Source organism: Lutjanus erythropterus, chromosome 20, assembly GCF_056507025.1.
Source record: "Lutjanus erythropterus isolate fLutEry1 chromosome 20, fLutEry1.hap2, whole genome shotgun sequence".
Lineage (NCBI taxonomy): Eukaryota > Metazoa > Chordata > Actinopteri > Lutjaniformes > Lutjanidae > Lutjanus > Lutjanus erythropterus.
Window position 1 is genome coordinate 33,260,238 of NC_139336.1, and position 25,896 is coordinate 33,286,133.

General features: G+C 41.8%; 1 protein-coding gene and 1 long non-coding RNA gene across 3 annotated transcripts in view; one reads left to right on the top strand and one right to left on the bottom strand.

Moving 5' to 3' along the window:
* The window catches only part of hapln1b (hyaluronan and proteoglycan link protein 1b), a 30,601-nt gene extending 5,359 nt beyond the window's left edge, over positions 1-25,242 (top strand). The window contains exons 1-6 of one of the 2 annotated variants that reach the window (XM_084746029.1): positions 16,054-16,173; positions 16,687-16,820; positions 18,929-19,092; positions 20,191-20,389; positions 20,748-21,050; positions 22,110-25,242. In XM_084746029.1, the coding sequence (XP_084602155.1) occupies positions 16,709-16,820; positions 18,929-19,092; positions 20,191-20,389; positions 20,748-21,050; positions 22,110-22,399 (1,068 nt within the window). In that variant the 5' untranslated portion in view covers positions 16,054-16,173; positions 16,687-16,708 and the 3' untranslated portion in view covers positions 22,400-25,242. Of the gene's footprint in view, positions 1-16,053; positions 16,174-16,686; positions 16,821-18,928; positions 19,093-20,190; positions 20,390-20,747; positions 21,051-22,109 lie in introns of those variants that run through there. The other variant, XM_084746028.1, reaches the window with a different exon arrangement.
* LOC146308797 (uncharacterized) lies at positions 125-21,214 on the bottom strand. Its single transcript, XR_014772632.1, has 3 exons — positions 21,090-21,214; positions 20,152-20,307; positions 125-256 (listed from the first exon to the last, which is right to left on the bottom strand). It is a non-coding gene; the product is annotated as an uncharacterized LOC146308797 (long non-coding RNA).
* Positions 25,243-25,896: the final 654 nt, after the last annotated feature.

Sequence of the window (25,896 nt, forward strand, 5' to 3'; positions counted from 1 at the left end):
GATGGAGACGCGGATTACCTTTTAACTGTATGGCGTTCCTCAGGGTCAAGGCGGGCGGTTAACAGAGACGAGACAAGCGTAAATCAGACTCTTACAGCTGGGGGGGGGGGGGGGGGGGGCAGGGGGGGGGGGGTGAGGAGGGAGGTGAGAGGCGGGAGGAGGGTTAAAGGGTGACGGTGGAGATTATCAGCTCCTTAAAGAGTCATATATCCTGGAGGGGGTGACTGCTGCTGCTGGGCTTCACTGTCAGGAACTTCTGTGCGAACAAAACAAGGAAAATTTATTAAAAATTACTGCGGTTAAAGCAGGGATGAAGAGAGGAGAGATTTACCCCCCAAACTTCTCACATGGTTTCATTTAAGCAACAGTCTGAGGCCCATTTTTCAAAGTTTCACAACAGTCATATGATGACCCCTCAGATTTATCTGGGGACTTTTTGGAGGGGCCCGACCCCTAGGTTGGGAACCACTGGACTAAATTATCTAAGTGTATATAAAGAAGTTTCCACCTGGAGCAGCTCCAACAGTAAAATCCTGCTCAAACACTGATGCATCAGTATGAACAAACTGATAATGTCACATCGGAGCAGGAGACATTTTACTACAGAATTAGTACTTTTACTGCTGATACTTTGTGTACATCAACCTGGGAATACTTCTTTAACTGCAGGACTTTTTCCTTAAATTACAACCCCAAATCTGAAAAAGTTTAGATACTGTGTAAAATATAAATTAAACCAGAATGCAATGATTTGCAAATCATTTTTGACTTGTATTCAAATGAATATGGTGCAAAGACAAGACATTTACTGACCAAACTGATAAACTTTGTCGTTTCTTGTGATGTCTCGAGAGGTCGGGAGCTTTTCTCTTGGGGTTTTTTGAGGTGTGGGTGCAGGGAATGAAAACAGCCAGCAGATATCCTCAGCAGATAAACAAAACCAAAACTTAAATCCTCAGAGCTGTCTCTCCTCCACACACACTCCTCACACCAGTTTCTGCACCCTCACTGGAGTGATCAGCTCATCTGGTCCAGCTGGGCAGCAACTGATTGCCCTCCTGACTATGGGTTTTGTAGTCCTTTAACGGATGCCATGATGGGTTGTCATCCTTGCTGCAGCCATCAGGAGGGGATGTATCTCCCCTCTGTGACGCAGCCTCTCGTGACATCACTCATTCTGAGTTTGAAGCCTGCAACGTGCTTTAAAAAAGTTGAGACAGGAGCAACAAAAGACTGAAAGTCACATTTCCCGTCTCGTGAGTGTAGCTGTTCACACGCCTCACGTACAACGTGTGTTACTGAAGGATTCCACGCCACAGACCTCGGATTATATGAAGCTAGATGGAAAACACTTACCATATTGTTTTGTGGAAAATTGGTGTCAGTGGACTGACAATCAGCTCAGGTGTCTGATGGCTGGTGGACAAAAGACACAGACGTCACTGTACGTGCCACTCATGTGCACATTGCATTGTGCAGATGTGCACAACCAAAACTCCACACAGATGCAGAACATGTGAGGCAGCCATCACACACATGCAAAGGTGTAGTTAAAAGAAAGTCTATCTGCTGCCTAACGCTCCATCAGGAGGTGACTAAGCATATTTTCTTGGTTTCTGCTGGATAAAAATAATGTTCTGACTTTTTGATGAGTGAACACTGTGTGACAGAAATATGGAGGAACAGTATACTGAGGTCACAGGAGCTGGAACACATCAGATGTGTTTCTCAGAAACGCACGTCCTGATTGGATGTTTGAGCCCTTAAGTCTCGTTCCCGCTCCTGCGGCCTCACCGGCCGCCACACCTGCCCTCACAGCCCCTCTGTCCTCCACACTGAGGACTCTTTGTGGTGCTGATGTGACGGTGACGTGTTGCAAGTCGCTGGTGGACCGGTTTGAACCCACCGCGTTAACCGCAGAGGAAAATATATGTTCTGTGCAACGAGGAAACGGACTGACTGAGCTATTTATGAATAACTGTGTGTATACAGCAAATACCCCACCCATCACTTCCTACCCCACCCACATACAAACACATGCACGCTCTCACAAGTGTCGGTGTTTGTCAGGTCGACTTGTCTCACAGCTGCTGAGACCTGTTACATCAGGCTGTTCCTGCTCTCGTGCTGAATATAGCATCAACAGCTCGCCATGGAAACGCTGTGCGAGGGGAGGAAATACCTGCACGCACAACCAGACTTTAATTTAGCCACAAAAAATGAAGCCTGTGTTTGGCTGGAGGGAGGAGGTTTCCATGATTTTTAGAAAGCGGCTTTATTACACAGAATCTCTGCTTCATTTTTGCTATTTTTAACTTGTATTTTTTCATGTTTGGAGACTGACTTTAAATTGAAGAAAAGTGGTGATTGTCTGAGTGTCTGCAGTGACACTGTGAGTGACGTCTTATCTGTTTAACTGGAGTATCAGTGTCAGCTGGGTGACCTGAAATGTTCTCCAGAGCTCGCCGCTGCCTCTCCTGCTATTTACACCATCAGACTGTCCAACCACAGCAGCCTGAGTCGGCTTGTTGTGTTATCACCTCTTTGTGAGACACAGAATTTGCATCCATCCAGCACGTGAAACCCGCTCCTGAAATTTCTTACTATATGCAGCGATCAATCAGGTGCATGCACGTGTAAAAGTCAGCAGAATTTGAGCTTTTTTTAAAATCAGGATTTTAAATTCTTTAGACTATTTACATAAACAACATCAACATCGGTACTTGATGTATTTATTTGCTGTTGTTCCTGAGACCTCTTCCTGCTCCTGATCAGAGCTGACAGTATTTCAGTGCTTTAGCATCTCACTCCGATAACATGAACATAACATAACCAGAGATGTCGTCTTTTTTACTCACACACACTATGCACACATTCTTCCTCTGTCTCTAAACCTGGTGCCCACATTACCCACGATGCAACTGGACTGCTGACGGCTGGTTAGAGATTGAGGTGTCTAATCTACCCTGGAGCCTCTAACCTGCAGACATTGGTTTAGCTCACTTCTTTTTAACTCCTCACCAACAGATTTTCTAACTTCTGGTCTTCAACCAGCACTGACTCAAGTGACATCACTTGAGGACATTTATTTATTCACACAGCTCCCTCTGGAAGCACAGAGGGCTTCACACAACTGCAGTAACTCTCCTATCACGCACCTGGAAACACTGAGGTGTAACGTCGACACACTTCCCCTTTAAAAGAAAATCAAGACCTCTGCTGTGACATAACTGAGACAGAAATATAATACACAGCCTGACATCATGCTCTTTTTGTCTTTCTCAACATAAATTGGAGTTAACGTCAGCGAGACATGCGTGTAATGGAATCTATACGTTTATCTGACCGCCTGCTCGGCCCGAGAGCTGCTGCGGCCCCTCTTACATCACATAAACACGCTCTCAGGGAGGCCCTCTCAGGTTTTTACTCTCCTCCACCACAGTCAAGTTAAGTTGACTGATGCATGATGGACGTGGTGACAGTAGTCAGGTGACTGTTGTCATGGGGGCATTTTATGTTTTTATTCTTTTGGGGTTTTTTTTGGGTGAACTATCCCTTTAAAAGCTTTTGATTTCACACGGGACACAAACTACAGTCTCCTGGGTTTAACTGTTAATGCAGACCGTCTCACTCTTCTTCTGCTTTTCCCTCGATGACGTTCATGTGTAAAATGATGTCAGTACAGAGTGAATGATGTGAAATGATGTACAAAAGCAAAAAAGACATTCTGTTAACATTCTGCACTGTTTGTAAAATGTTAAAACAAGAAGCATCAAAACAACATAACAACATAAGTGTGTGTGTGTGTGTGTGTGTGTGTGGACATTTTGTACTTCTATGCAGTAAAAAAGGTTGATGTTTTCTCCACCTGGCTTCTAATAGTCTCAGATAAAGTTTCACATAGTAAAAAGTGTGCATGTCCAGATTTATGGAGCTGCTCACTTCACACACACACACACACACAACATGCAGCTGTATTACAGACTGAACAGCCAAAACAGGAGCAAACTTATGAACACCTGAAGCCACACCACCAACACCCTGAAGCATAATTTAATATCCCAAATATTTAAATTCAGGTGTATATTCCAGTGTGACGGAACCAAAAGCAATTATCTTCTTACTTCTTAGAATATTTTTTTAAATAAGTAAATCTCTCTGAACCCAATCAAAAGCCTTTTGAAAAGCAACAAAACATAAAAAAGTAGAATATTTTCAGCGAGCCTTGTTCTAACAATAAAAGGTTTTGGAAAAGTATGTAAAAGATTTATGTAGGAACAAATCATTTCTGTTATTTGATTTACAGATACAGAACATTAATGACTTTACATTCGTTTTAAAGTCATAACAATGCCAAACTGTCCTCAGATCAGGTATCTCCAACAGTTCTGACCCGTGAAGACCTCTACTAGACACATCTTTTCACTGTAATATGAGTCTTCAATCTTCTGTCTTTTGTCCGTGTAAGCGTCCCCTTGGGGTCTCTGTCAGACTTTAAGGCTTTTGGTTGTTTCACAGCTCATTTAGTTCTCCTACCGAAGGAGGTTTGTGAGGGTCGAGTGTCCACTCGCTCCCTTTGCACCTTCATCATAAATATCTGTCAACAACAGCCGGACTCAAACCAGTGGGACGTCTCCAGTGTTACTGGGAGGGGAAGAAGCCCACGTCTCAGGGCACAGATGACATTTTATAGTCCTGAAGTATCAAATTTATACAGCTGCACACTAAAACCACATTTGGTTTGTGTGTTCTGGGTGATGCAACATGGCCGCCTCTATGGAAGAAGGCCCCTGTAGATCTCTCATTCTAAGCTAACAAAAAACACAAAAAGTCTACTTTCAGGTGATTATACTGCACTGAAAACAGCTGAAAGAGTATGAAGAGCTGGAAGAATTGGAAAGGTGCACAATTTAGTGTGCAAGCTAGAAGTCTTCACCCAAAAAGACCTAGAAATGTTCAACCGAGAACCAAGATGGCCTTTTATTTGTAAACTAGGACCAAGACTCGTGCAGATCCGAGAAATGTTGAACCCAACCCAGCCAGGAAACACAGACCCGATCGGAACTGACTTCACAGCTGATTGTTATTAACCAGCTAATGTTCATTTACAAGTTGTCAGAGGAAAACTTTGTGTCTTGGCTAATGTAACATTAGGTTTTCTTTCTCTCTTCACTTGTTGTCATGGTGACAGATGACAAATGTTTATAATCAGTTTTGCAGGTTTGTTGCATCGAGCATAATGAAGATAACTTTGACAATTTACTCTGAACTGCAATAACATTTTCTTGTTCGCTGCCACGGCTGCCGGCATTGTTAGTTTATCATCTGAACTCTCTGTGATGAGTCGGACCTCTGCTCTCTGACCCTTCACCTCACTCCTGCAGGTCATTTAGCGACACCCTGTGGCCACAGATGCACTTTGCAGTTTGCTTGCAGTTGCTTAAAGTTGCAAGATAAACTCTCACACAACAATTTTATCATGATCTGGGCTGTCTGATTACAGCCGGGTTCCTCCTGGGATCCACCTGGGTAATACAAATAATGTTAACCAGACCAGGGACCTGAAGAAACCAACCTGGATCTGACTGACCATATAATCTGTTTATATCCAAACTCGTACAGGTCCTGGATCAGGTATCGGGCATTTGGGTTTAAGTGGACCTGTGAAGACCTCTACCATATGAAATGAAAGGTGTTTGGTTATAATTTGAGGACTTGCACGACTAAGTGTACAGAGAAGGAGTTGAGGTGCTTTACTCAGCAGAGGAATGTGAGAATTAACAGATAAACGTCCCAACTGTAGCCTCTGAGTTCACTGGGAAAGATTTGTCAAACCTCTGATGGTTCCTCTTCACTGCACTTGAATCCTTTCTTTGTTATTTATCTGAGCTAAAACCAACAAAGACTGAATCATGTGGCTACATCTTTTAGTTTGAACGGGTCACTGACTGTTAAGAGGGGATATCTCGATTGTGGATTCCAGATGTGGTGATTCTGGCATTTCAGAAGCAGATGTTCTGTTGTGATTAGATCTGTAGTTTGCAGAGAATGTGGTGCAACTTAACATGCAGCCTGTAGTCAGATCAGAGCGTGAAAATAATCTGTAATTGAGGTCAAAGAGCGAGAACCAGAACCATTTGAACTGACAAGAAGGCCACAAGGAAACAGATCACCCAAAAATCATGTAAAAAAAAAAAAAAAAAAATTCTTAAAAAAAACATTTTGTCAACTCTGTAAGAGTTTGTACAGGAAAACATTACTGCACATGACAATAAACACTTTGAATTTATTAGTAATTCTATTAATATTTTGTGTTTAGTCCTAATTAGCAAATGTTAGCTTGTTAACACAATGAACTAAGATGGTGAACAAGTTAAATTATATTATAAACATGTTAGTATTGTGACTTTGAGCATGTTTCCCTGCTAGCGTTAGCATTTTTGCCCCCGTAGCTTGAACAGCTGAGGCTAATGGAAGTCATCTTTGAAATACACTTATTCACTTTTGAGCACTCGTCTGTTTTACGTTTATATTTCTGTAGATGGACTAAGTAGAGACATGTCTTCTATGTCACAGTTTTTCTGGTCTTTTTCTCACGGTTATAACCAGGTGTTTATCTCAGAAGATGTCACCGCTCTTTATCTCAGCTTCAAAGCTCTGATTGGCCAACTGCTTCTCCGACTGGCAGGAAAAGAGAGAGATTTGGGCAGCGATTTGGAGATTTAAAGGCTGCTGCAGGTGGTGCAATGGTGTTTTCCTGGCACATGTCTATGACTAAGAAAACATCAGGGCAGGTGTGTCTCTTCACTGGAACAGTTGTTACATTTTCAAAGCAGAACTGCCAGCAAGATAACGTGTCACATCGCAAACACTTCTTACATCAAGGTGATTTCCAGAGACCTGTGACAGCGTCTTCAACATGACAGAACACCTTGTAGATAAACTGGAAAACAAAGAGGTGCAGCTGTGTGGTTTTTCAGCAATCAGCAGGTCCTGCATGAAGAAATCCAGCTGTTTTAGATAAAAGGCCTAAAACACACAGGGCTACTGAGAGAATGTACAGGTCCAGTGTGTAATATTTATGGGGATTTATCAGCAAAATATGTCAGAAATGGAGTATAGTCTTCATAGGAATGTTTCTATTAGTTTATAATCACTTGAAAATCATAATCATTGTGTTTTTGTCACCTTATAATGACTCTTAACACAGCCTTTCATGTTTTTTGCGAGTTTGGCAACCACCATTGGTTCTTCTACTTGGAAGGGGAGGGTGAGGCAAGGGATATTCAGTTAGTTCCAATCTGCAACATCACCACCAGATGCCACTAAAGATTACACACTGATCCTGTCAAAGAGTTATCTGTTAGATCAGGTGTTGCATTTTCATTGCAAGAGACAGATTAAACTGATGGCCCTTTGAGACACAATGTACTCTCACTAGGTTCAGCATGAGTTCGACTTATGGCTAATGTAATGCAATGCAAAAGCAAAATGAAAAGATGGGGTTCCTGGGAACAATGCATCTCTCTCTGGCTTACTGTCTCACGTTTAAGCCGGGGTAGCTTAGCTCTTGTCCCAGCTGTCCTCTGTGATTGCTGTCCGGCTGGTCTGGCTGGGTGACCCGTCTCAAAGTCTGCTGCTCCTACGATATTGAGTGTGTTTCTGCCTGTCTGTCTGTAGATAAACCTGCTGTATTTCACCATCCGACCAATGTATGCTGAGATGTAAGCTAGCTTTAGCCTCAGTCAACGTTGTATCATGTACGCAGCTGTTAGCCAACTTTGCATAAACACTTTCACAGGTTCTTGTTTTAAAACATATCAGATGAAAACATTAAAATGTCAGTTGGAGAGAGACTTCTCGGCCAACTCAAGTCCAGTTAGCATTAGCATTAGCCTGCAGCTCCCAGTCCTTTAAGCCCCTCCTCAGCTGGGCTCATGAACACCAGATGACATTTCTTCATCTTCCTGAGAGATCAACTGCATTTTAGCCAAGTCATTGCTCATAATCTCACATTATGTTGATTTGTAGTGTTTCATTCATAGTGAGAGGAAATGAGATATAACCCTAAAGATCGAGGTGCTAATCTGTTCAATAACATCAGCAAGGTGCTGAAATTTGACCTTTGACCTTCACCTCTGATGCCTTGAGAGGAGTACAGAGGAAAAGTCAGATGGTCTCTGAAGTCTTTAGGATTCATCCTCCGGGCAAAATGAAAATCAAAGCGGTGGACGGACCAATCATGACACGAACACAAAAAAAAAACAGGCATCAGAATCAGTGCAGCAGAGATCGACGTGCTAACTTTTAATAAATCCCTATGAAGTTATCAAGCTCTAAAAACTCTTGATTCTACAAATCCCATGATGCAACTCAACAGCACCTTTTACATTAGCAGTTAAGATCATCGGGGTTATTTTCTTCTCCTCTTGATGAATCTCCTTCAGAGCCTCGTTATGTTAAAAACACCATAAAAATGTTTAGGTTAGTTTTAATTTGTGCAGAGCTATTTAGCACTCGTGTTTAAAAGTGTTTATCATTTGTGGAGGAGGTCAAAGGTCACATAAACATGAGTCTAATGGAAGGCATTAGCGCAGAATATCTTTTCTTCTGTTAACAGAAACTGTGGAGACTAAATAAAAGAGAAAAACCAAACATGGAGTGGAAACTTTCAGTTTGTGTGTGTGCCAGTCAGAGGCAGAGGACTTGACCTCATTGTTTTAGATCTACCTGCTAACATACTGAGCTTGTTAAAATAAATGTGCCCTGGTTTTCTGTCCAGTTTATTTTACCTCTGTGTGTTGAGGCAGCTTTGCTTTGTTTGACTCTTGTGGCTGCTGAGAAAACACATTCATACTTTTGTTATTCTTATTTGCTGCCAAAAAATGACTTGATATGTTTGAGTTTTGCCAAAATCTGTGATCCATTTGACCATTTAAGAAAGCCTTATCCTCATGTAAATATGATCATATTCATAGTTATTCCGCTATATCACTGCTGTAACACATGCATTTAAAAAAATATCCTACAGGAAGAAATGTACCCACTAAGTGCTCTTTTCACACCTGCCTTGTTTGGTTCGGTTAAACGTCGCCCACAACAAACAGCCGAACAGTGAATCACACTTTTAGACCAACTGCAGGCAATAAGCTGCCAGAGCCGCGAAAAGACAAAAGAAGTCAGTAAAATGAGCTGGGTGTGGAGAAGAGGAAGCCAAATGTTTGACTGTCATTTGGTCTGACGGCTCACAAACTCACAAAAATTGTGAGAGGACGAGAGAGCGAGGAAGCGATTTGACATCATGCTGATGTCAGAAGCATGTCTGTCCCCAAGCCAATCAATATCGAGTATAGCAAGACGCCGCTCATGTAGGTGATGACAGGATGAAGGTTTATCATGTAGAGTTCTTTAGTGTGCTTGCATAGTTGTAATGTGAAACCAAAGCTAACTGGATGAATTTTATGCGATATATCAAAAACATGAACCATGGTTCAGACTTTCAGAATATTAAAGTGTACAGATGTGGCTCAGGTTGATGGGAGTGTCATTGGTTTTGCAGGTATTTAGTTTAGTGGTATTATAATTATTTTGGCGTCTAGGCTCCGACCTCATCGCTCCTCACAGATTATGTTGACATAGAGATATGGAGGAGCGATGAACGAATATCTTGGACCCCCTGTCGGAGCCTGCGGGTGGATGCTGGGGAGGTGGTGGGGCTGAATGAGAAGGCAGTGATGCTGATGCAGGGCAACGATGGCATTGACAGGCAGAGGGAGAGATGGGAGGGTTCAGCAGTTTAAATAGAGAAGGGTGCGTTTGGTTTGTACTACAGGGAGTGAGGCGTGTTGCATGTACTGCAGCTCGCAGGCGTTAATGGAAAGTCATGGAATCACCAGTCAGTGAGATTCATCCTCTGGGAACCACCTACTGATTATCTTGATGAACTAACTGCTAATAATTAGGGATGGGCATTTCAAGCCAACTTGCTAGTCGTTAGTCACGGGCACTATTCGACAATTATTTGAAGATCGGAAGGAATGCACAACCACAGAGAGATGCAGTTACAGCGTCTGACCACCTGCTCTCATTATGAGGCTGAACGTCCACACAGCGTTTCTCAGCCATCGCCCAGTATTACACAAGTTAGTCCGACAGCGTCCAAACCTCTGAGAAAAGCCGTATTAGCAACACTGCAGTGTCAAATTCAACAGGATAAGCTGCAGAGCAAGCACTAAACACAAAACATGAAAAAACGTGCAGCTTTCCAGTTTGAAGTCAGGTCACAACAGCTGGTATTTCACCATCACTGATCTTGAACCGGTACTGGCAGGTGCTCATTGAGAAAACAGTCAGACGGGGGAAGAAATCCACACACGTTGTCCTCAAAAATAACTTTTTGTCCGCTCAGCTCGTGTCCTCTGAGGCCGGAGGCTGATGTAAGGATTTGTGCTGCTTCTTTGACATGGTGTCAGTTAGTTTGGAGCCGATAAATGTTCAGTAAACAGCCTGTCAGTCTGAAATAAAACACGTCAGGGTCTGCAGACCAGTCTGCTGGCGATACGACCTGGGCCTGAAATTACATGAGATCCGGTGGTATCATGTTATTTTCAGGTGCCGTTAAAATAAGGCAAACAAAGACGGGAAAATAGATTTACAAAGACAAAACAATAGTTACATGAACTATTTGACTTTTTATAATTTAATGACTATTTGAACATTGGAAAATCATGACTGAACCCTGCTAATAATCACATAACACCAGTGGATTGAAACAAGCACTCATTCATATTTTTTTCTTTTGTTTTGGTGATTTACTCTAAATTTGGTTTAAATTTGTGAAGCATTTCAACTGAAACATGCTAACGCTGCTAGCGTGGCTAAAACAAACCAGCCTGTCCTCTGGATAATTCTGTTGGCTGATTGAATTTGTGAATTCCCCAAATGATTTTGATGATGAAAGTAAAAGTAGAGTTTGCCATATAATTATCATAATAGAGCTGTCAGCTGCCAAAATCACACACACACATACCCACACACACACACACACACACACACACACACACACACACACACACACACACTGTTGACCTTTCAAAATAAACCTCAGTATTGATGAGTGTGTGAGTGCATGTGTTTGTGTTGGCCTGTTCCAGTCACTGACTTGCATCCTGCAGTAATGATCAGGGACTGGGAGGAGTCCTGCTGTTCTCTCTGAGAGACAAAAGATCACTTCAGATCCAACTGCACAAAATATGTCTTTTAACTAATCACACAGTCTGATCTCATCCCATGATTAGACGCTTTCTTCTGGTTTTCTTTTCTGTTTTTTTAAATTTAAGTCTGAAGACGAGATTCTGCAGTTAATATCTTGTTTAGATGGATGTTATTAACGGTGTTAATGGAAGTGTCTGATGCATCTCAGTACTGGAAAAGATAAACAATTTAAAAGTTTTAGTGGAGTGAATGTTGTTAAAGGAAGCTGCAGAAGTTCTCACATTAAGTCAGTTTACTTTTGAATATAATCCAATTTTATTTGTGGATGGGATAGTCACTGGCAGTATTATTGATTATAGAAAAGAAGATATTCCTACAGTATTTTTACAACATTTTATTATCAGTTTATTTGTACTTTTATTATGTGAATTCTCAGAGGCTGGACATTTGAACAGTTTATTCATTACATTTTTTTTTTAAATTTGTGGTATTGTTACATTTCCTTGAAGGGTGTTTTTAAACCTGGGGTCTAAATAATAATGGGTATCAAAAGTTTTGGAATTGCTCCAGTAGATTGTCTTGGCCGGCAGCTGCAGTGGCTGTGACATATCACCAGACTTAATTTAAAAAAAAAAAAAGGTTCAATTTTACCTCACAGAAGATGGAAGTTGCTGGTATACTGCTGTCTTGATCAGTTAGTGTTATTGTACTAAACCTTTAAAACACCAAAGTCACACAATGACACAAACAAACTAACAGATCGCAGCAGCTGAAGAGCAGCAGTTCCTGTGTTCTTTGAGGTAAAATTACTGTTTTTGTCAGAGGAGTCTGGTGGCTTTGAGGAGAGCGATATAACAGCTGTCTCTGGTTAAACAGGAAAGGATCTTATTCTTTAACAAAAAGGTCTTTTTCTGCAGGGATCCTTTCATAATGTTTTCAGAGACTTAGAAAAACAATCTAAGCCTGTTAGTTGCAAAAACAAGAATTTTTAGTATTTTAGTGTCTAAAATATGTACAAATAAGTTTAAAAATACCTATCTGAATACTTCTTTTACCACTGATAAAACTGAGCTCCCTGACTTGAAACTATAATACCAAAGTAACACATACACAATCTGACATGACAGCTAGTTAACTCCTAACTTCTGAGGTCTTGAGGAACCAAAAATCATTGAGGAAACACAGAATTAAAAGCTTTTCTTTGCCCAGAATGTGTTGAACTCTCTGCAGACAAACTGTTACAGCATCACACATCCTCAAACCTGTGGATGAGAGGAACCATCGACATGCTGTTTGAGGACAAATAGGTGACGCAAACACTCACACACACTCACACACACACACCTGGCCTATAAAAACGTGGCCTTGTTTACCCTCCACACAGATGGATGCTGAGGAATGCTGTCACTCTGGAGGACACATTTGCTAACTGCTCTGTATGTGTGTGTGTGAGTGTGTGTGTGTGTGTGTGTGAGTCTGGAGATTAGACACACACACTGATGATGTCTAGCCATGTGTAAGTTCTCCATCATAAACAGCTGAGCGTGTCAACAGTTAACACCTGCTGATGGTGGAAGAAGCATTCAGATCTAATATCTCATGACACCCTGATATTAGGACTGTTGTTGGATGAGATGGAGCAGATCAGACTGACACTAATGATCTGTTTCAACTGATTTCACCATTAAACTTGTATCCTCTTCAAAAAAAAAAAAAAATCACTGTTTTAAGAGTTACTAGAAACTTTATAAGCATTTCTTCTAAATTCTTACTGTGTGCTGGTGGCTGCTCCGTGTCTATCTACCAACAAACACACTGTTTCAGCAGTTTTTATTCATTCTAATTCTATTTTTTCACATTTTTTTCACTGTAATTATGTCAGATTTTACAAACAAACAAGCAAACACTAACCAATGTTGGCTACCTCTCTGTCACTGGTGGAGAAAATCACCAAACTGCATTAATAAGTACAATTAAGTACGGTAATGAAGTATTTGTACTGTATTGTATTTGTACCATGACTGCTAAAGCAGTGAGACAAATGTAGTGGAGTAAAGTTATTTCCCTCTGACATGTCGTGAAGTAGAACAGTGAAGTGTCATGAGATGAGACGACACAGGTAAAGTACTGATACAACAAATCTGTAGTTTAGTGCATCACTTGAGTAAATGTACTTAAATATTTGATTCTGTTGCTAATGGAGCATGAAGCTCCAGCCTCCTGCATCATTTCTGCTGCTGCAGAGTCCTCTCAGCCTCCTCCTCCTCTTCCTCCTCCCTCCCTCCCTGCTTCAGCTGTTTTTTTTTCTTGCTGTATCTCACTGTCTTCATCTCCCTCCGTCTTCTCTCCTCTATTCTCATTTCACACATCACCTGCTCCCTGCGCTCATGTCCTGCAGAGAACAGTCTGACTCCAAGTTTTTACCCTTTTTCAGAAGGACAAGTCCTGTCTTTACCCTCACACTCCCCGCGCTCCACACACTTATCGCTGCAACCACCGCCCCCCCTCACTCGTCCTGTCCCGGCCTGCGTAATGACTGTTTTCAGGCAGGGAGGGGTTATAACTGATGTGTGTGTAACTGGCACAGTGTGTGTGTGTGTGTGTGTGTGTGTGTGTGTGTGTGTGTGTGTGTGTGTGTGTGTGTGTGTGCTGCAGAGTTATTCTGCTGACTGCAGGAGCTCCACCTGGCAGAGGGGGCCGGCGCATCAGCAATTTGGGACGGAGTGAATGAAGATAAGGGTTGGGGGGGGCTGAAGAGGGATCAATCCAAATGACTATCCACCTCATACACACACACACACACACACACACACACACACTTACTTTCTGAACTCACACACAAACCTCAAAAGAAACCCTGTGGAAGTTCACAGCTGCCAATAATAAAATTAAATCATTTAATCAAAATCAGAACTGAAACAATTTGTCAGTTAATCGAGTCGAACAACAGAAAACAAACTGGCAACAATTTTGATAATCAATTTATTTTACAGGTCTGTTATTTTAGAATCATTTTCCATAAGTTTCCTGTAAAGTACAAAGTCATTTTATGCCTGGTTTTATAATCTGGTTGCGCCAATCACAACTGCTTCTTAAATACGGGGCAGGTCCTGTTTGATGATTACCATTCTGATTTGAAAAGTCACATGTTTGACTGCTCTGATTGGTTGATGGTCTATCCAGTTGCGTCCAGTCAGCAGGTCCGTCCATTGCAACACCTCACACTCTCAAAACTGTCAATCTAGGCAGCGCCGATCAAATGTGGATCAATAGTGTCAATAGTGGATCAAAAGTGATTGTAATGTGATCAGATGTGCCACATCTGGAGGCAGTCCACTATACTGTATCCAGATCAAGTCCATTTTAATACCAGATGTAAGTGCAGTTTTAACAAAGAAAGTTGTGAGACTGTCTTCAGTCTGAGCGAAGCATTTAGCGACTGACTTGCTAGTCTAGGCATAATTATACAGAAAAAGTAGCAACTGTTTCTGGTGTAATGTAGAGAGCTGCTTCAACATACATCAAGTTAGCTGAACATGCAAAAATAAGAAATTTAAAAAGGGCCACCATTCCACTGCTCTGGTTTTTTGGCGAGGTTTGCCTCACATAATTATACTTGCAGTCGTCTGGTGCAGGACTAATGAGGAGAAGAATAACTTCATTAATCCCCTCGGGGGAAAGTCAAATTTTCACTCTATTGTGTTTATACACACCCGCAAATACACACATGCACCTCAGGCAGTTACTGCAGGGATTTGGTGCATTGGTCAACAGGCAGAACAAACTCAGAGAAGCTGAAAGTTTTCTTGTTTTGGGGAATCATTATAACACTTCATACTCTGACTGGTACCTCTGTTCACCAGATGTCAGGTTTTACTTGGTAATGTGTTTCTTCAAAGGTTGCCAGATGCTGTTAGAGGATTAAGCTACACAATTGGCACCTTTAAAAGTAGCCGAACTGTTAGCAGCTCCTGTTTTCAGTTTACCCATGCATGTTCAGTCGAGTATCACTGTTTTACTTTGATATAATACTGAAGAAAACTTCTCAGCGGATTTTTGGACATTTATTCTGCTATATCTGTATCGGATCTGTGTGTTTCAGATTAAACTGAACTATGACTCAGAGGAGGAGCATCTCATGCTAAGGCTTTCACAGAATAGTTGATTAGTCGATTATCAGAGCTACTAACTAGTCCTCTAGTAGCGCCACTGTGCATCACTGTAGATTTATTATTCATTTGAGTTTTTAGTAGAATGTAAGGTATTACAAAAAGAACAGACTCATGCTATCTGTTCAAGAAATCAGTCATATTGTTACTGCAGCTCAGAAGACTCCTGCAAAAAATGACACCGCAGTCATTTTAACATGTTTTTCAACTAAAATAAGAATGAAAACATAAAAATTATCATTACCTCTAATATTGCAAATCATATTGCAATTGCAATATCAGTCAAAATAATCACAATGAGAACTTTATTCAAAATTGTTCAGCCCTAGTTATCAGGTGGAAAAAAAAGAGACGTATCTGCCACGATGAGATGAGATGACTACTTTTTGAGCATCGTCAATGACTTCTTTAATGCAGTAGTGTTGAAGAAAATTAAAAATGCATTTTTTTTATTTAAATTTGGAATTTTGATAAGACAAAAGAAAGACTTTATTTCAAGTCATTTTAATATCGGCAGCCCTGGACTTCCATAAATCACATCCCTACAGTGGAAGTGAAATAGTGAATCCTTCTCTATCTGGGATGAGTGTGTAGAGGCTGGGCTGCAGTGTGTGTGTGTGTGTGTGTGTGTGTGTGTGTGTGTGTGTGTGTGTGTGTGTGTGTGTGTGAATGAAGGTGGGGGGTGACGCTGCACTGTGGCACAGTCTCCCTCTGAAGTTGTGGACTGTCAGTGTCACCGGGACATGCTGCTGCCTCGCTCTGCTGGATGACAGGAAACATTTACTGCACAGTATGTAGCCGCTGCACACACCTACATACACGCATGTATGTCAGATCTACACTGTGTGCTGCTTGTGATGTGTGTGTCCTCTGTGGTGTGAAGCTTCTCGCGGGGACGTCCGGTTTGTGCATCGAGGACGATTCTGCTCTGTTTCATGCAGAGTTTTTGCATTCTGACATGGCGTTCAGTAACTTTAGAATGAGGATTTGAGATGTTGCGTTTGTCTGCAGATGTGCTCAGTGAGGAGGATGCAGACTGTTCTGCACTCCTGGATTAATTAAGGAGCCTTCGGGGCGAGAAACAGCACTGCAGAGAGAACGTTTGAAGCACACTGTGGTGCATGCAGAACATGTTTTTATATGAGTGACTTTCCTCAATATGTTACACTCTTACATGATACAACTACAGGAAAATGTTCTCATTAGCATCATCTGAATGTATATATTCTAACATATCCACCTCCACCCTCTGTGTGTGTGTGTGTGTGTGCGTGTGTGTGTGTGTGTGTGTGTGTCTCTGCAGTGATCAGACCCCCAGTTTGGTGATGAAGATGATTCCTGTGCTGATCTGTGCTCTGATCTCACTGACTGTAGCAGAGAATGACTTGGACACCCTGTTTCCTGAGCTGGAGCACTCGAGGACCATCTATGTCTTAGGTGAGTGGTGTGTGTGTGTGTGTGTGTGTGTGTGTGTGTGTGTGTGTGTGTGTGTGTGTGTGTGTGTGTGTCTACTGTGTTCATTTGATACAGAGTTTTTGCAGAATCCACAGCGTCTCTCCGGTGTCCCCCTCTGAGTTGCGTTCACAACACTCACTCTGCAGTGTCATCTGTTTCCTCAGTTTATCAGTTAGTTCTGCTGCTGTGGCTCGGTGATAACGCTGCTATGTGGGAGTTATTAGCTCAGGGAGATAAGACTTATCTCATCAGGACCCGCAGATTAAAACTTTGTTTGAACATGTCAAGATTTTAAACACTGTAAGAAAAAAGGCAGCTGAGGTGCAGAGGATTGTTTGGAATTATTTGTATTTTAGAGAAGGGGCCAAGATCTGTGTGACCAGCTGAGATCTGTTATTTAGACTGGAGGCAGGAGGGAATCAGCTGACTCTGTCCAAAGTTAAAACATACACCTACAAACACCTCTAAAGACCACCAATAAACATGTTATAGCCCATTTAATCTGTAAATCGAAATGAGAACACGACGCCGTCATAACCATGGCATGACACCTGCTATGAACAGCCTTTTTGAATGTTCATAGCTGTTTTTATTAAGTGTTATTCAATCAGTGATTTGACTTTTTAGTGAAAAGTTGATGTTTGAAATGTCTTTCTTATGACAACTTGACATTTATCAAGGCAGCAATGTCTTTGTTATGACGACTTGACATTAAAAAAGACAACAATATCTTTGAGATGACCTGTCAAGGTCTTTCTTACGACAACTTGACATAAAGCAAGATAAAATGTCTTCATGACAACTTGACATTAACCAAGACAACATAATCTGTCAATATCATTCTTATGACAACTTGACAAACCAAAGACAATGTCTTTAACACAACTTGACATTAGCAAAGACAACAATGTCTTTGTTATGACAACTTGACACTAACCAAGACAAAATGTCTTCATGACAACTTCACATTTAACAAGACAGCAGATGTCATTCTTATGACAACTTGACATTAACCAGGACAGTCTCTTTGTGACAACTTGACACAAACCAAGACAACATGTCTATAACAACTTGACATTGACCAAGACAACATAAGCTGTCAGCTATGTCTTTGTTATGACAACTTGCATTTAACTGAGACAACTTAACTTGCCGATGTCGTTCTTATGACAACTTGACACTAACCAGGTCAGTGTCTCTGTGACAACTTGACATTAGCAAAGACAACAATGTCTTTGTTATGGCAATCTGACATTAACCAAGATAACATAAGCTGCCAATGTCTTTGTTAAGACAACTTGACACTCTCCAATATCAAACTAACTAAATCTATATTTAATGTAACCTATAAAGGTGATAATGAGGATACAGAGAAAAACAGTTGAAGGTTTACAGTCTAAATGTCAGATTGTCAGTTTAACAGAAGAAGTAAACTGCAGTTTGACGATTCAGGAACTGAGAAAGCAGCTTAAATAAAATGCGAACTGTCCCTTTAACCTCCTCACAGTACAGAACATGGGATCGATGTACCATCAGCTGTTTTCACAGTTGACTTGACAATCACTCGTGCTTATGCAGCTTTGCAGACAAAGTGAAACGCTGTGGTGGTTAAACAGCGCCGGGGTGAGGAGGCAGCCAATCAGAAACCTTGTTAGTGATGATGGAAGCTGAAGGTCACAGCAGCAGATGAACCACACGCTCATTTCAGCGCTGTAACAGTGTGTATATTCTTGTTTACACTTAAACACACTTGGCAGGCTGACAGGTAACAGGACATTATTTAATGGAGAATACAGTGATGGATTTATTCACCTTGAGATGGCAGCACAGATCCATAACCTACATAACCTGTCAGTGTATTTGACAACTTGACATCAACCAAGACAACATGACTTGACATAAACTTGGCATAGCAGGCCTTATTTTCAAACTTAAAGAAACTGTTTAGCTTCATGTGTGAACACTACATTAATCTGTCATATATGGTTGGTTTTGACGCGGCTCACCACGTCCTGACTGCAGCTCTGTATTTGAACATGTGGACATAAGACTGATATCGATTCTCTCGTGTCTCTTTCGTTGCGTTGCAGAGAACGGCCCTCGACTCTCAGTGGTGGCAGAACAATCGAAGGTGCTGACGAGGCGAGGAGGAAACGTTACCTTACCATGCAAGATCCAAAGGGACCAATCACTGGCACCGAATCGAAAGATGAGGATCAAATGGACCAAGCTGACCTCAGACTACCTGAAAGAGGTCTATTTTTCTAGATTATAGATTTGCCATCTGTTTATAGATGTATATGCAGTATTTCTAAGCATCAACATGCTATTAAATTAAGGGAATGATCTACTTTGTTTTTCTTGTAGATGAGTCTTAAATTTTACTTTTATTAATGTGCACACAGTACTTCAGCCCTGACAGAGGTTATAAACTGGAACTTGTTTGACCTGTTAAACAGTGAACAGACTCCTGAAAGATATCCTGTGGAGGTTTGGACCACTACTGACGCTAACTAACAATATTTTGATAAGTGGTTCTCCATTTTGTTGGTATTTTATGCACATGAGAAAGCCCATGTATATAAACTAAGCACACACATCACTGCTAACTGCAGACTTCCATAATGAAAATGTTTGACGCATGCAAGTGTAGCAGTTTCATGTTTTTGCACAAATTGACTTCGGTGGCAGAAATGTGCCAATAAACAGCAACACGGCGGTAAAAAGAAGGGACTGAGAAGTGCACTAGGCAGTGCAGACGTCTGTAAACACTGCAGGTCCCAAAATATTTTTTAAGAAATCTGCTATTTGCTAATTGAATTTTTTACACTACAGTTACAGTTTTTATATGAATTAGAGCTGTAGTCAATTTTTGAACCAGTTGATTGGTCAGTGGGGGAAAACACACATAGTCGAGGACCGGCAATGCATATTGCCAAGTTCAACAGGCCAAACTGCAAAATAAACTACAAAACAACATAAAACATGACAAAACTTTGATGCCTCATTGAGAAAACAGGTCCGGTGAAGTACAATCCATACACATCATTATCAGAAACAACCGTTTTAATCCTGGTAGCTCTGTCCAGTACTTTAACTTTGATATGGTGTCAATTAGTTTGAAGCCTGTAAATGTTATTTTGCTTTTGCTATAAACTGTCTTTTGCTGCCAATGTCAACACGATACTCTGATTATAAGGACAGCATGTACTGAAATATGAAATAATAATCTGTACATTTGTAATTAGCCTCTAAAGTTTTATCTGTTCTCTAATCTTAAATGTAAATAGTATGAAGAACTAGAATTTCATACCTTGGCACCACAGGGTGATTCCTCTTCATCTCGTTCTAGGTGGATGTTTTTGTTGCCATGGATTATCACAAAAGGAGTTACGGCAATTTCCATGGACGCGTCCATCTACAAGGCTCCTCTCCAATGGACGCCTCTCTGGTCATCACAGAAATCACCCTGGAGGATTATGGGAGATATAAATGTGAAGTTATTGATGGGCTGGAGGATGGAACGGTGGTGGTGTCCCTGGACCTGGAAGGTACAATAACTGTGTGAACTATTTCTATACAATTATCTATTTATTTTTGTTAAATGTCATTGTGCTGTAACAGGCTGCAGTCAGGCTAAATTTAGCACCACGAGCAGGGATTGCTCGGGGGAAAGTCAGGAGCGTAAGCATGGAGTACATCAGTGTCAGAGCAGCTTCATTATGTCTGAAAGAAGCAGAGATATCAGCCTGAAGCCAAACGTGCTGGCACCAGGCAGAAACAGCTGTGCTTACGCAGCATGACATGCTTTCACTTTCGCTCATTAGGTTAAATAACAGGATCGAAGACAAAACCCAGAGGACAGATCCTCCTATCGTTCATCTGTCATTTCTGTTTCTCTCCGTACAGGAGTTGTCTTCCCATATTTCCCCCGCCTGGGTCGCTACAACCTCAACTTCTACGACGCCGAGCGGGCGTGTCGGGAGCAGGACGCCATCGTGGCGTCCTTCGATCAGCTCTATGAAGCGTGGCGAGGAAACATGGACTGGTGCAACGCCGGCTGGCTGAGTGACGGCACTGTCCAGTATCCCATCACCACCCCCAGAGAACCCTGCGGAGGCAAGAACACGGTGCCGGGCATCCGCAACTACGGTCTGAGAGACAAAGACAAGAACCACTACGATGTGTTCTGCTTCACCGCCCACTACAAAGGTGAAGGACGTTAGAACCTCCCTGTTTATGTGTGTTTACCTTTAGTGAAGGAGGTCGCTCCTGAGGACAACAGTCCAATAAAACAGCGAGCTGGTGGGTCTTTCACTGTCGGCCATGAGGATCTTTGTGTGTTTGATAAGCAGTGGTGGAGGAGGCACAGGTGTTTTCAGTTAACCTGGCTGATCACACCTCTTCTCAGGACTGTGTGGGCGTGTGTCAACTCTAATTGATTGGCTTTGCTGCACCTGTCTTTTCTATCTTCTTAATCTTTTTTATCCTTGAAACACACTGCAGTGCAAACTCTGCTGAGAACATTAGCTACTTAACTATGTGACCATATATGAGGTGAGATATTATCATTACATTTAACTGTGACTGGCACAGCTGTGATGAGACTAATAATCACCACACCCACTGATCTAGATTCACCTGCATCCAGCCCTTTTGCATGTTGCGTCACTGCAGATCTATGAACCAAAATGGAAGGTGCACCTGAAACCTGCCACCTTGTGCTTGGCATTTCATCAAATTTCAACTGAAGGTGCGATGCAAAGTTTTTGCATTGTAGTTAGTTTAACTGTAGAGAAACGTGGGCTATTTGAGTGTTGTACAGATATCTGTCAAGATTTGGGACACTCAGTTTAAAACTGGGCAGTCCTGGTTAAACAGGAACGCCTGGTCATCCTAATGAACCTTACATACCATAATATAAGACAGTTTACAACTCATTGAGGTAGTAACAGTTGGCTAAATCAGAATGTCTTTAGTTTGGAGATATCTTAGTCTGGAAACACAGAAAGGCACGAAAGCAGCTTGTAATGTGTGTAAAGCCAAGATTCCAAGGGGTGGAAGTTGTGTTCCACTGCACAATACATCAGTATCTGTATCAGCAGATACCAAATTCATGTACTGGAATCGGATCGGCACTTAAAAAAGTGGATCTGTGCGTCTCTGATTGGACAAATTCAAATGTCGGCTCTGTTGCTGTTTGCAAATATGCTCTATTTTTACATCTCTATGTCTTTGTCCTTATCTGCCCGTGTCTTTTTGTCCTTCCAGGTCGGTTCTACTACCTGATCCACCCCTCTAAGTTAACCTACGACGAGGCGGTGAGGGCGTGTCAAAAAGACGGCGCTCAAATCGCCAAGGTCGGCCAGATGTACGCCGCCTGGAAGCTGCTGGGCTACGACCGCTGCGACGCCGGCTGGTTGGCCGATGGCAGCGTCCGTTATCCCATCTCTCGCCCACGCCGCCGCTGCAGTCCCACGGAGGCCGCCGTGAGGTTCAACGGCTTCCCCGACAAGAAGCACAAGCTGTACGGAGTGTACTGCTTCAAGGGCAACAACTGAGCTGCAAACACACACATACAGACAACCTGCAAACACACATCAGCATGCACACACACACACACACACACACACACACACACACACACACACACATTCACACACTAGTGAACACACTGGTGGAGTGAAGAAGAGACAGAAGAGGGATCTCGGACAAACACATTCAAACTGTGATGCTTTATTTCATGGAAGACATCATTGTCAGACATGTTGCTTAGTAATCTGGGACCTGATACTCTACGAGGGATAGTTTACACATATTTAAGGTTCATATAATTTAATCAATGCCTTTGAAGGGGGTGGGTGGGTTGTTGTGGGGGGTGAGGGTTGGAGGATATCACAGCTACAGCCATACTGTCATTCAAGAACGGACTAGGCACGTCATCTATAACAAAGAAGGACACGTCTGAACCGAGTTTCACAGCAAAACGACTCGTGATTGGACGGATTCTTTGGGCACTTATCTTGTTTTGTTCCAAGACCTGGAAGAACAACAACAATAACAGCCATGAAACCACACGAAAAAGAAAGAAAAGCTCAAATCCTGTGATACTTGTCAGGTAGGAATACAAGCCTAGCACAACTGAACCGATCTTTGCTGTCCACACTTCACAAGGTGCTACGACTGGTACTTTGTACTTCATCATACCGTCCAGTATTTTATGTTTTTATATGAATGTGTTGGACCAAACATCAGTCTCATCACTAAAATGAATAAGGAACACCCAACTGTTAGCATTGTTTATGTTTTATAAGTATGTAGAATGTTATTATCTAGAAATGTATTTCTGTTTTTGACTATTTTTTGATATACTGTAGAAATATTTACATTATTATTTTTTGTCTTTCTGGCCAAACTATCCAAGTCTCTTTGGTTTACATAAAACATGACATAACAGTGGAAAAAAATACAAAACTCCACAATAGTAAAATTTTAAAAAATGATATGAATTTTGCACTGAACACGTAGAAGATGCCTAAACGAGGAGACGAGGCAAACAGTAGCTCGCCCTTTGCAGCAGTAGAAAATGCCTGGCATGAATAAAAGCAGTACTGTGCTGCAGAGTCACTCTACAAGCTCAGTTTGACAGCAAAGCAAAGCTTTGTGGCCGTATCTCTCTGTTTGGCTTGATCTTAGACGTCAGAGCATGACTTAGCTTCTACAAGCAGCTGTCAGTGTAGATCTACACACATTATCTATTTAGCGCCTTGATAAACTGCTATTTTTGATACAAATACTGTAGTTTCTTATAGAGAATGAGCAGAGCACAAGGCTAGCCCCATTTGTGATCTCAGCCCTCTGAATGTAACTCCACAAATCTGTTTAATACGGTTTAAATTTAACAGGTTTTGTTGTTACCTCACAGATGAAATGACCATCTAGGGTGATACGATCTTTTCCTGGGTCTAAACTAGCATTTAAATCCAATATTTCCACAGACTTTCCCCAGTTTACTCCACTATGGCAGGCTATGGTAATGGCTAGCCACTGGCCCACTACTGTTGCTAGCACGGTGTGAGGACATTTTGGATTCAAAATTTTCTTTGCAAACATTTGATCAGTGTTAAATTCTTCAACAAAAACCGGAATGAAAAATATTACTGTGTCAAGAAACAAGACAAATTAAATAAAAAGTGAGCTCTGAAAAAAAAAACTGTGATTAAAGGTGTAAGATTTTCCTCAAAGAATAAAAAGACGAATGGACATTTATTAATGTCTTAGTGCAGTCTTATCAGTGGGAGTATATATATGTTCCTAGGGTGCTATGTTCCCAGGGTGCTATGTTCCTAGGGTGCTATGTTCCCAAGGCCCTATGTTCCCAAGGTCCTATGTTTCTAAGGGCCCTATGTTCCCAGGGTCCATGTCCTCAAGGCCTTATCTTGCAGTAGGCCTATGTTCCCAGGGGGCTTTGTTCCCGAGGTCCTATGTTCCCAGGGACCAATATTTCTAGGGTCCTCTGTCCCCAAGATCCTATGTTCCTAGAGCCCTATGACCCCAGGATCCTATGTTACTAGAGACCTATATTCCCGGGGGGGTTTTTCCCCCAAGGTCCTATATTCCAACAGTCCTATATTTCCAGTATGTTCCTAGAGTCATATGTTCCCAGTGTGCTTTGCTCCCAGGGTGCTATGTTCACAAGGTCCTCTGTTCCTAGAGTCCTACATTCCCAGGGTGCTATGTTCCCAAGGACCTACGTTCCTAGAGTCCTATGTTCTGACGGTCCTAAAAATTTCCAGGGAGCTATACTCCCAGGGTATTATGTTTCTAGAGTCCCATGTTCCCAAGATCCTATGTTCCTAGAGTCGTATGTTCCCAGTGTACTTTGCTCCCAGGGTGCTATGTTCCCAATGTCCTCTGTTCCTAGAGTCCTATGTTCCCAAGGTCCTATATTCTTGAGGTCCAATGTTCCAACAGTCTTATGTTCCCAGGGAGCTATGCTCCAAGGGTTCTGTGTTTCTAGAGTCCTATGTTCCCAAGCTCCTATGTTTACAAAGCTCTATATTACTAGGGATCTATGTTCCTAGAGTCCTATGATACCAAGGTCCTCTGCTAACCCCTTAACCATAATGTGCTATATAAGGCTGGGCAACCATCTTTCATTTCAGGAACATTATGTCTGATGTTAATGTTAGCTAACATTAAGGGGTCATGGGAGGGAAAAGTAGAAATGTTCACAGTTGATGTCAGCTGTCAAGCACCTAAAGCTCCTTGTAGATGTTCACTAATGTCACAGTTTCGAGGGTATTTGACATTTTAGCTGTGTTCTCTGAGACAAGTGAGATGAGCATCTCTGTTCAAACAGCCACAGTTGGAGAATGCTGACTAATAAAGACTGTTAGCATTACGTTTGTGTGAACTATTACATCTGGCCATATGCAGTGCCTTGTCTATTATCACTATGTATCAATGATGGCAACAGTTGTATCCTCTTCAGACAGAAAGCAAAGCAAATTTTTGAATTTGATCACTAGACAGTTTGTGCTCATTTGCCCTGAACAGTCATTGTACCAACTATACAGATATTAGCTGTAAGCTAGCTAGCAACAGAAACATGGCCCATGTCTGTGGGATGTTTTTGTATGTTGATGTGATGTACATTATGTGATCAGTTCAATTCATAAAGCCCAGTGATTCGTTCAAATTTTTCATCAAATTGAACCATTTCCAACTTAATGTCTTTTCATTGACTTGGTAAATAATTGTGTGTCCACATTCTGTCTGAAGACATAAAAATTGAAAAAAGCATGACATAAATTGGACCAAAATTTCACTGATAAAACCGAAGCCAAAGGACTGAATATACTCTCCAACAGATGTGTACGCTCACAGCTGCAGAGTCCACGTGCTGGACATGTTCCACACAACCGTAAATGGTATTCTGCAGCTTGTTGTAGTGTAGTGTCCTTGTGGACAAGTCCACGCAGTCACAACAAATCCACACAGAGCCTACATATACACCCTCCATCCATCCAACCATCCGTCTTCAATCGCTTATCTG